Source organism: Caretta caretta, chromosome 1, assembly GCF_965140235.1.
Source record: "Caretta caretta isolate rCarCar2 chromosome 1, rCarCar1.hap1, whole genome shotgun sequence".
In the NCBI taxonomy this organism is placed as follows: domain Eukaryota; kingdom Metazoa; phylum Chordata; order Testudines; family Cheloniidae; genus Caretta; species Caretta caretta.
The window spans coordinates 51088356-51100855 of record NC_134206.1 but is presented as its reverse complement, the minus strand read 5'-3'; the positions used below and the strand labels follow the sequence as shown (position 1 = coordinate 51100855).

Sequence of the window (12500 nt, the reverse complement as noted above, 5' to 3'; positions counted from 1 at the left end):
CAACTTTAATTAGTGTAACCCTCTCTGGAGCTGGTTGTTTCAGTCATATTACTCTAAGCCTCAAGGAGACTCTCCTGTGTACAACAGCAGCAATGGTTACAAAGGCTGAGGACTAAGTTTCCCAAATTGCCTAGAGTTCAGGGTGAAGATTGAACAAGTTGAAAGCTACTACAAGAACCATTCATAAACTCTGAGACAAAGGGTTTTGTTTTACTTTCGGTTTTGGCTATTGTTGGTGTTGGGTGGACCAGAGAGAAGCATCAGAGCCTGGAAGGTCCTCATTAAACTACTCAATTCCTACCCAAAGGGAAACTTTGAACTCTGTTGGTGGTTACTGCATTGTTAAAGGATGTCAGCCCATAAGACCAAGTATGCAGGAGGCTGAGGAGGAATTCCAGGTCAGACTACCAAGAGCCAACCTAATTTTCTATTGGACTCCAGACGAGTGAGCCTCAGGAAGAAACTAACCTTTTAGGGGTGAAGACCTCATAAGGAATCCTATGTCTATTTATATTATTTGTGAGTTTTAAGCCAGCCAACAATTACAGTGCTGCATCACCCAGTAAAGAACTGATTCTCAATTCACTATCTGCCTAGGTGGGCTTTGGGAGGGAGCAGGGAGGTTTGGGCCCATTGTAAATGTTGGGAGGAGAAGGGTGTAAGATATTGTTATTTTATTATTCTAGTTACTTCTTCTCTTTCCTTACCCCTTATACTTTGTTCCCTGTACCTAATAAAGTTCCCTCTGCTGTTTTACTGTTACTTTGGGAATAGTGATAATTTTATTTTTTGCATATTGGACTACTGTCCTAGTATATTATTTGGTAGTAAACATTTTCCCAAGGGAAAACCTGCTTGTGTTCCGGGCACTATAGGGGGCACCTTTGGTTGGAGGCACCAGGTTCCAAGATAGAGAACTCAGGACCCAGACTCCTAAAGTGAGAAGAGAGAAATCACTCCAAATAGCAAGGAAAAGGCTTACGCCACGCCCCAGGGCTGGGATTACATTAGTTATTACAAGCATATTTATATGATGACCGATTGCCATGGTTGGTTTTCATTCACATTCTTCTTCCAGTAGTAAAAACAAATAGCCAATTCAGCAAGTATCAAGCATTCTCCTACATTTGGACCCAGAACACATGAAATATTCAAATCTGTCTCCTTTTATTCTAGAACTGTAAATAGGTATTCAGTCAAAACTACACATTGGTGTTCAATGAATTAAACAAACAGCTTCTTCCTTGCATATTCTTTCTGAGTTAACAAGGAAAATAATTAAGTGTTTATCATACTGAATGGAAAATTGTACAACACACACACATACAGAGAATGAGGAAGTTGCCATACAAACTGTAAGAGGCTAATTAATTAAGATGAGCTATTATCAGCAGAAGAAAAAAACTGTTGTAGTGATCATCAAGATGGTCCATTTAGACAGTTGACAAGAAGGTGAGAGTGACTATGTTTGTATGTATACTGTGTTAAGTATCCTCATACCTTCATCTCAACTAAGGGGGCCATCTTGATGATCACTACAACAGTTTTTTTCTCCTGCTGATAATAGCTCATCTTAATTAGCCTCTTACAATTTGTATGGCAACTTCCTCGTTCTCTGTATGAATATATATATATATCTTCTTACTATATGTTGCATTCTATGCATCTGATGAAGTGGGCTGTAGCTCACGAAAGCTTATCCTTCTTGCTATATGTCCCATTCTATGCATCCGATGAAGTGCGCTGTATCCCACGAAAGCTTATGCTCTAATAAATTTGTTAGTCTCTAAGGTGCCACAAGTACTCTTGTTCTTTTTGTGGATACAGACTAACATGGCTGCTACTCTGGAAACTACTCAAGATAGTTAAGTCCCAAGCAGACTGCAAAGAGTTACAAAAGAATCTCACAAAACTAGGTGACTGGGCAACAAAATGGAAGATGAAATGCAATGTTGATAAATACAAAGTAATGCACATTGGAAAACATCATCCCAACTATACATATAAAGTGTGGGGTCTCAATTAGCTGTTACAACTCAAGAAACATCTTGGAGTCATTCTGGATAGTTCTCTGAAAACATCCGCTCAATGTGCAGCGGCAGTCAAAAAAGTGAACAGAATGTTGGAAATCATTAAGAAAGCCATAGATAACAAGACAGAAAATATCATATTGGCTATATATAAATCCATGGTATGCCCACACCTTGAATACTGCGTGAAGATGTCATCACCCCATTTCAAAAAAGATATATCTGAATCAAAAAAGCTTCAGAAAAGGGCAAAAATGATGGGGTGGGATCTGAGTTACCCAGGAAAGAATTTTCTGTAATATCTGGCTGATGAATCTTGCCCATATGCTCAGGGTTTAGCTGATCACCATATTTGGGGTCGGGAAGGAATTTTCCTCCAGGGCAGATTGGAAGAGGCCCTGGAGGTTTTTCGCCTTCCTCTGTAGCATGGGGCACGGGTCACCTGCTGGAGGATTCTCTGCTCTTTGAAGTCTTTAAACTACAATTTGAGGACTTCAATAGCACAGATATAGGTGTGAGGTTTTTTGCAGGAGTGGTGGGTGAATTTCTGTGGCCTGCGTTGTGCAGGAGGTCAGACTAGATGATCATAATGGTCCCTTCTGACCTAAATATCTATGAATCTATGAGAGACGACTAACAGGGGATATGACAGAGATCTATAAAACCATGACTGGTGTGGAGAAAGTAAATAAGGAAGTGTTATTTACTCCTTCTCATAACTAAGGCTACATTTTAGTCATGGATATTTTCTGTTGAAGTCATGGACAGGTCAAGGGCAGTAAATAATAATTCACATCATGTGACCTGTCCATGACTTATACTATATACCCCTGACTAAATCTTGGGGGCAGGGGTGGGGAGCAGCCCAGGGGTGTCGGTGGGGGGTGTATGGTCTGAGGGTGCTGGATGGGCAGCCCAGGTGCAGTACAGGTGCTGCGGGGGAGGGGGCTGGCAGGCTGCCTACCTGGCTCCGTGCCTCCCTGGAAGTGGCGACATCCCCCTCTCAGCTCCTATGTGGTGGCATAGCCAGACAGCTCTGCGCACTGCCTCCACCCAGAGCACCAGCTCCGCAGCTCCCATTTGCTGGGAACCACAGCCAATGGGAGCTGCAGGCAGAGGCAAGGAACTGGGGGACATGTTGATGTTTCCGGAGAGCCTCCCGAGGTAAGCACCGCCCAGAGCCCTCATCTTCTCTCGTGCCCCAACCCCCAGCCTGTGGAACTCCTTGCCCTAGGGTGTTGTGAAGGCCAAGACTATAACAGGATTAAAAAAAGAACTAGATAAATTCATGGAGCATAGGTCCATCAAGAAACCATTGGATAGTACAAGTAACCATTTCCAGTGTTTTTCTGGTGTTTACTGGATGAACACCAATTTCTTCTAAAAAAAATCACTGCTGTTTTATCAGAGCTAATTAATTAAAATAAAAAATCAGAAGCCTTGTATACATTGTACAGCATCTAAGACAATGGAGCCACAACCTGACTTTGCCCTTTAGGTGATACAATATAAACAATATCATTTAATAACATGGTGGATAAAATAATTGTTTTTTAAATTAAAGATTTTATTTACACTATTTTTATTTAAATCAAATAAGTTTATTTTTAAAAATAAACCTGCTTAAAATTCAATATAAAAATATGATAACATATGACAAGGTATAAATTTACTATATATTCTATAGATCAGAAGAGACCACAAGGGTCATCTAGTCTAACCCCTGCCAAGACACAGGATTTGTTGTGCCTAAACCATCCACGACAGTCTCCTTTTGAAAACCTCCAACCTCCCAAGGCAGTCTGTTCCATTGTCCTACTGTTCTTACTGTTAGGAAGTTTTTCCTGAGAATTAATCTAAATCTGCTATACTGTAGTTTAAACCCATTGCTTCTTGCCTTGCCCTCTGCGGCAAAAGAGAACAACTGTTCTCTTTTTTATGACAGCCTTTCAAGTATTTGAAAGCCGCTGTTATGCCCCCTCAATCTCCTCTCTTCCAAACTAAACATACCCAGTTCCTTCAGCCTTTGCTCATATAGCTTGCATTCCATCCCTTTGATCATCTTTGTTGCTCGCCTCTGGATCATTTCCAGTTTCTTCACATCCTTTCTATACATTGGTGACCAAAATTGGACACAGTACGCCGGACGAGGCCTAACTAGTGCGAAGTACAGCGGTACTGTCACCTCCCATTACTTGCATGCTATGTCTCTCATTAATGCAACCTAAAATTGCCTTTGCTTTTTTTTTTTGCAACAGCATCACATTGCTGACTCATGTTGAAGTTGTGATCTGCCACAACTCCCAGATCCTTCTCAGCAGTGCAAACCAGTTATACCCCATTCTATATTTGTGCATTTGTTTTTTCTTCCCTAAGTGTAGCACCCTACATTTGTCTTTGTTGAATTTCATTTTGTGGCTATAGCCCAGTTGTCCAGTTTATCAGGATCCCTCTGAATTTTAGCTCCATCCTCCAAAGTGCTGGCAACCCTCCCCCATAGCTTTGTGTCATCTGCAAATTTGATCAGTATGCTCTCTATTCTTACATCTAAGTCGTTAAAGATGTTAAAGAACACCGGTTCCAGAACAGATCCCCACTTGAGACCTCCTTCCATTAATAGTTACTCTGTTTGTGGTTGTTTAACCAATTATGTATCCACTTGGTAGTTGGCTAAACCTGCATTTCCCCAGTTTACTTATTAGAATGTCATGAGAGACTGTGTCAAAGCCTTGCTGAAGTCCTATATATTATGTCCACTGCTTTCCCCCTATCGACCAAATCAGTTACCCTGTCAAAGGAGGAAAATCAAGCTGTTTTGGCATGATTTGTTCATGGGTAAATCCATGCTGCCTGCTAGTGATTAGCCCTTCATCCTCCAGGTATTCGCAAAATAAATGTTTTATATATTGTTCTAGTAGCTTCCCTGGTATCGAAGTCAGGCTGTCTGGTCTATACTTCCTGGGCTCCTCCTTTTCCCCCTTTTAAAGATGGGAACTATTTTAGCCCTTCTCCAGTCTTCTGGGACTTCTCCTTAAGTCACATCAACTACAGCCACTGCAGTCCACACTATGTTCGGTCAGTGGTACATGTCCTCACCAGGAGCGCTTGCACAGACAGACCTCAGCCCTATGCAGCAAAGATGCAATGTAAGCAATACAGTGTCTACACAGACAAAGCACTGACCTAATTACATTGGCTTAAGCACTACAGCTCTCATGGGGCTGGAGTTATGATGTCAGAATAGTGGGCGACTTACATCGGCGGGAGGGATATTTTAGTGTAGACGCTTACAGAGTTAGGTCAATGTAAACTGCCTTATGTCCACCTAACTCTGTAGTGTAGACCAGGCTTAAGTCCACAGCAGACTACTGCTGCAGATTCATACCCCAGCTTGCCATGAACTAAAGTTGGTGTAGAGAAACCCACAGGCAACACATCTCGAAGAACATCAATTACTATAAGGTAAATAACCTCTTTTTCCTCATTGAGTTTATCTAGGACTTCCACTCTTAGAGACTGAAAAGCAGTTTACAGATGGAGGTGGGTATTGAAGTCTTACATAAAGACAAATCTAAGTACTAATCTACCAAAGCCTTTATCTATTCAAGTTGCCGGTCCAATTACATAATGTTTTCTGAAAGTATGAACAGAAGCTCATGTCGCTGCCTAACAAATTTCTAAAATGGTGGTATTATTAAAGGAAGTTCAATGGGGATTACTAATTACTAATGGGGATCCTGATCTGCAAGCATAAAACACAATTTAATGTCTTAAAATTCAATTTGAAAGCTTCTGAGAATAAATCTGTTTACCTTTAACTCTTGGCATAAGCCATAATAAATTTGGAAGAATGCCTAAAAGATTTAGTTCAATTTAGATAAAAGGCTAAACTCTAGATATATCTAAAGATTGCAGCGCCCTTTTCATTCTACTGGCACGAGGTTTTGGGCAAAATATGGTCATAGTTTCCTTCTGACTTGAAGGGTTAACAGCAACAACTTATCTCTGGTTGACTATATACCTTTTCAAGAGGATTGCAGCAGCTCTGGAAATACCACTTGAGGTGGTATCTAACAAATATCATAAGCTTTTAGATATTGTATATTCCTTTGCTCATGACAGGGTAGCCATACCCTAAATGACTAGTTATGAGAACGAGTGCACGCTTTAACTCCAACCCCACCAATTATTGCAGTTACATCAAAGAAAGCTGATAGGACATATCAAATTCCCAGTGAGAACTTTGAAACATTTTATACCCATCCATTGCCCACCTCTTTGGTGGTCATTGCTGCTCTACAGCATACAAAGCAGCGCCTTATAAAATGACTCCCAGGAACAAGGAGCCTGTGGGTATGTCTCTAATGCAATTAAAAATCTATGGCTGGGCCCATGCCAGCTGACTTGGGCTTGCGGGGTGTAGATGCTTGGGCTGGAGCCTGGGCTCTGGGACCCACCCCCTTTACAGAATGCCAGAGCGTGATCTCCAGCTTAAGCCTGAACATCTGCAATGCAACTAAACAGCTCCTTAGCCTGAGTTCCACAAGCCTGACTCATCTTGGGCCAGACTAATTGGTGTGTAGACAATCTTCTGGGCAGAAAGAGGTATTCCTTGGCTGTACTCCAAACAAGCATTTGTTACTATCATGCTCTTCTATCTAGATATGATTGTCTGTTGGCAAAAACTGTTGGCATTTTTTGATAAAGCACCTCAGGAATCTCAACAAGAAATCACAATTTTGTTAATGAAGGACTTTTAGTCTCCAGAATTGCTTTACAAACAGCTACAGACGCAGCTGACACAGCTACCTGTTCAGTTGCATTGGTGATAGTCATGACAAGAGCTTCATGACTTCAGTCCTCTGGCTTTCCACTTGATGTTCAGAATACAGTGGACGAGTTACCCTTTGAAGGAACAAATTTATACAGTCCCAAGACTGCTGATTGCTGATTCATTGCACACTGTGAAGGTTTCAAGAGCTGCCTAAAAGATCCTTTTTTAAAAGATCCTTGGAATTTATACTTCACAAATCAGAAAGAGACCATATAGAGAGCCTAATTACCAGTGACTATAATGCTTCACAGAGGTACTCAAGATTGTGAGGAACCTCGTTATCTCCCACCTTTAGCATCAGGAAGCCTTGTCTGTGCCTGCTGTGGGTCAGCTCCTCAACTCCATTGGCCATGGACAACACAAGCACTCCCCTCTAGGCCTAAAAGGTCCCAGGGTCACTCTACAAATTAACAATCTGCACACCCCATTACCAGTACCTAACAATGTTAAACCTATCTCAAAATACTAATTAAAACTAAAATACTAACAAAGAATTAATCTAAAGCTAACTGACTAAAACAAATATTTACAACAGACTAAACTAATGAGTTTAAAACAAAGATAATGGACTGCTAAAACGTTCTGCCTGTAGCCTAACGCTGCATTAGAAGGAACTGAGTAGCAGTTGGTCTGCGCTACCCTTTTATTCCCTCGGGGGATCAGCTGTGGGGCAGGCATTCCATGAGCATGGAAGGATGGACAGGGGACAGCTAGCAGGAAAAGTTTCTGATTTCTGGCAATAGGAGGCACACAATACCATGAGTGAACGGCGTGTAGACTACCACATGAAGAAGTGCTATTTTAACTAAGCTAAGTATTCTATTTACAGAGTTAGAAGGAAAATAATGTTCTTTTTAAAACAAATTAAATGGTTTTCCTCTTTCCCCATTCCTTTTGAATGTTCACTTCCCATTTATTAGCCTGCTCAAAAAGCTGACATCAAATTAGGAAGGAGGGGTTTATTAGCTTGTGTTTCAATGAAGGAGTCTAATTGGGTTCTAACTATGTCAAGTTCCTCTAAAATTAAATTATTAAAATTAACTCAATTAACTTATCTCCTTTTCTCAATGGCTTTGGTTGTTGCTGGGACTTTTTTTTTTAAATACAAAAAGCATACAAAGCAATATTTCCTCTTGTGTGCATTAAGATTCCAAATCATGAATGAAAAACAATTTCCAGAAAGAATATTTCATTTACAAATTCTATAAAGACTATCTTTAACATAACTTGAGAATCACCAATTAGCAAAAGCTGTGGCACTATATTTACCTTCTAATCAAAGGGATAGACATTTGATTGAGTCATACAATTAGAGATACACAGCCAGATTTAATAATAGAAAAGAGAAATATGACTATTCTGGAAAACAGATTTGATGAAAAGACCCCTTACGTTTGGATTCTGTACCATTCAATCAGTAACATGTCCTGAAATCTATGCAGATGAAGTAAGAGAACGGTTAATACATTTGCCAAGAAGACCTATATAGAATTGAACATCTTGAGCAAGAAAATCTTTGCATATAATTAAAAAAGATTAGCTCCACTGGGAAATATATTCTAGAAATCTTATGTTCTATGTATCTTTTCATCCATGAACAATTATCTATGTAAAGTAATATCTTATTATTTAAGGCAGTGGTTTTCAACCAGGGGTCTGAGGCCCCCTGCGGGGCCATGAATAGGTTTCAGGGGGTCCTCCAAGCACGATCAGCGTTAGATTTGCTGGGGTCCAGGGCAGAAAGCCAACGCCCCACCACACAGGACTGCAGCCTGGGACCCCAAGCCCCACCACCATGGGCTAAAGCTTGCTACCCCTTAACGCTGTGCCCTGGGTTTTATATGCAGAAAAACAGTTGTTGTGGCACAGCTGGGCTGTGGAGTTTCTATATCATGTTGCGGGGGCCTCAAAGAAAAATGTTGAGAACCACAGATTTAAGGTGGCAAGTACTGCCTGCCATTTAGAAAGAGGATTATTTTATGCTGCTAGGAAGCTTCTACCATTGCTCCCGTGCTGATTAAGAAGCATGTTGTCTCAAAGTGGGTGATGAGAAGGATCTTTGCAGGAAAAAAAGATAGCAAAGAAGAGTTGGAAACGTGGATTTCTCAAAGTTCAAAACCCTTCTCAAAATCTGCTGGGGATGAAGGTAGTTTAAGGTATTTATATCTGAATCCTTCCTGCATTGTCAGACGTCACTTATGCCAGAGCCTGAACAAGGCTCTGGCATCCCTGGAGGAGCAAGCGGGCCAGGTGGTGGGGTATGAAAGAAGCCACTGTGCCAAACCGAGGGGTGCGGGAAAGGGGAAGTGGTGGCATAGGGGAAAGAAGTTGAAGAGGCGACATTGAGACTGTTGCATTGTGAGCAGAAAGGAGACCAGGCTGGAGGGCAGGCTGCACAGGCAAGGGGCAGTCACTCTCTCGCATACAGAATCTGGGGCGGTAAAAAGTACAATCCTGAGCTCCACATTATGCTACATACTGCCCCACAAAAGTTTTTCCTGCCCTACCTGTTGTGTAGATCTGGTGCAATTAATATTTTTTTAAAAGAAATACTGAGGATTAATGGTCATTTTTGCCATTAGTTTTCATAGTTGAAAGGTTATCAGCAGATACTGAGGCACAAAACCTTAAGAGAAACTTAAAATAATTGTCCTCTATCAAAATGGCCACTGCCTCCAATAGTTCCCAAGGAAAGCAAACTCCCTGTCAGAGAAGCTAGTACCTTATGATGTCAGGAGGTGAAGAGGAGCTCTGTGAGAAGACATGTATGGAAGCAAGATCCATCTTTGCTAAGTGCAGCCTTCTCTCAGTCCCACTGAGAACAATATGAGATGGTCTTAAATTTGAAAGAGGGCAATTCTTCACGGAATCCTCTGTAGTAGAATATTATTCCTCAGTCTCTGCTGAAGCAAATTCCTTCAATTATGAAGAACAGCAGTAAACAATTACTAGTGATCTTAATAATGTCTTCAAATGTAGCCGATTCACAAGATTTCAATGAATTAACAAAGGCTACATCTACTCTATGAGCTAGGGGCATGATTCCCCAGTTTTTGTACGCATACCTGCACTTGCTTGATGAGAGCTGGAGTCAGTATAAACAGCATAGCTGAGGTAGCACTGGGAGCAGCAAAAGAGGCATGGCTGAGCCATGACGAACACATAACCACTGGTTTCAGATGGGTTTGTACTCCGCAGAGCTCAGCCATGACTCCACTGTTACTACCTGTGCTACTGAGGCTACACTTCTATTTATACTCATACAAGCTCATCAAGCAAGCGCAAGCATGTGTACACAAACAGGGGAATATCATCCTTTGATTGCCAAATAGGTGATGTCTCCACTACAATCAATCAGGCTAAACAGGCAAATAAATGACAAGCACAGGGATGGATTTAAATGGCAGGCCTCAAACTTTATTAATTTAACACCACAGGGGAGGGGTCACTATATGCCCATCCCCACTCTCACATACCTGGCATTTAACTGGGTTCAGAGTGGGGTTACCAGATCCCAACACAAATCAAGAACTTGGAATAGACCTTCCATGAGAAGTGGGAGGAGGGGGAAGAGAGTATCAAGGCGGGAACTGCAGATCACAAATATTTCAGGTACCCCCTTTTCCTAAAGGAACACTGTCCACCTACAAAATTCCAGCTTTCATTTACCCTTGGGAGCTGACCCTTTTAGTTTTTGTCCATATAGAACACCAGCCACAAATTGCAATGAGCTACACAGTCTTACCTTTCCTAATCATAAACTATCAAGCCTATTTCCTTTCAACCCAACCGGGCCTCCATGACTTTGTGAGGAAGGCAAAAAATATCAGCAGAACTGGGTCAGTTTGGCCCAGTGGACCAAACAGGCAGTGAGTCAGACTGCAGCTTCCTAAAGAACACAGCTCTTGTCCTACAACTAAGGGGAATGAGGAAGGGACTGCTGAAAACTGCAAGAGGCCTTTGAAAACCCCATGATGAGTTTAAATAGATCAGGATGAGGTGAAGGGGAGTATGAGAGCCAAACAACCCAGCCAATAGGAGGTGGAGGACATCAGGAGGAGAAGAGGCCTGGTTGCTGCTTCACCAAGCATGCACTCTCAATTCCACTTCACTTCCAGATGCTGTCTCATTGCTGCAGTCCAATCAACCACAACTCCCATTGAGATGGGGATGAAACATGTTGCTATACTATTTAAAGGACATGTTTTAAAATTGATCTCAACTCAAAACAATTAACAGATTTATTTATAGATTCTCATTTATTTCATTCAAGAAACAAAAAGTAGTGCTGTAATTTTGTGGCGAATATGTTGCATTTTAAATACACAATAAAAAGGTTGAATCCCTGCTTTAACATAAAAAACTCAACATGTTTAACTGTGATGCCACAATGGGCACTTAATTAACATCATGCCATCTAATATGAGTCATGAAAGACAATCTTGTTATTAAGAAACAGAATTCAGACTACAGAGACCTGAGTTCCTGGACCTGCCACACACATCATAATGTGACTAAAGGCATGTAATTTAATTTCTCTTTGCCTCTGTTTTCCACCTCTCAAGTGGGGATATTTAATCTTTAAAATTGATTTAAAACATTTCAATCTGGACTGAACACAGTACAAGAACTCCAGATATACAACAAAGGTAAACTAATTTTTATTATGAGACGTATGTGTGGTAACTTGGCTGAATGAGACTCAACATTTTTTTTGTTACTCAGATATAATGTTTAGATTGAATTTTAGCTATTTCAGGAAAAAACCTATATTATAAAATTAATGTCCCACAGGTAAAAAAAGATAATTACCAATCGATTGTGTTATCCAGGGTCTGTATATATTATCATACAATAAAATATTTTCTATAATCTGAAAATACTTAGTCTGAATTTCACATTAATATCTCTTCAAAATAGACTCAACATAAGATATTATATGGTAATAAAGATAAGAAATAAATTAACCCTAGAGAGATGATGTTCTCTTAAAATATATAACTAAAAAAGAAATAACTCGAGTATAATCCAATTCTTGATTTTTTTTAAATTAAAAAAAAACATTTTAAGGAAATAAACATGCCTGATATTTATACAATCCTATTTTTTTAACCAAATAGGAATGTACAAGTGAATTATGGTTCTATGCATGCACTTAAGAGGATAGAAAACAGTCACTAAAAAGAAGGAAAGAAAAATCTCTTACATCGTTCGTGTTAACATGCCAAGCCATATCACCATAGGATACCAGTTGACCATTAACGTAACACCGAATTTCACTGTTTCTCCAACGATTGTAGATGTGCACAATGCTGATCATGTACCACTAAAAATAATTTGAAAATATATTAATGTTATACAGCATTATTATTAAATGCTAACAATCAGCATATCACGTTTGACTCCAATCTTGTAAAGTAATGTAGGAGTAGGAATCCTTGCATCTCCAAAGAGTCATTTTAAATCAGTAAGACTCCACATGGGCTTAAGTGCCTGCCCACTTGGATATCTTTGCAGAATCAAGTCCAAAAATTGCACATATAATCACTGTAGAAGAAATGTGTTTTTTGAAAGTACAATTTAACTTTTGTTCTGCACACAAAACATGAACAAGGAGGTTCAGATAAAGAAAATTA

The 12500-nt window shown here is 40.2% G+C and overlaps 1 protein-coding gene across 5 annotated transcripts in view; it reads right to left on the bottom strand.

The window, feature by feature from the left end:
- The window catches only part of NBEA (neurobeachin), an 858254-nt gene that overhangs the window by 621728 nt on the left and 224026 nt on the right, over positions 1–12500 (bottom strand). For 4 of the 5 annotated variants that reach the window (XM_048847621.2, XM_048847613.2, XM_048847638.2 and 1 more), the window contains exon 7: positions 12071–12190. The exons of the other annotated variant lie outside the window; for it this stretch is intronic. In XM_048847621.2, coding sequence (XP_048703578.1) covers positions 12071–12190 — 120 coding nt within the window. The remainder of the gene's footprint in view (positions 1–12070; positions 12191–12500) is intronic. 5 annotated transcript variants of the gene reach the window in all.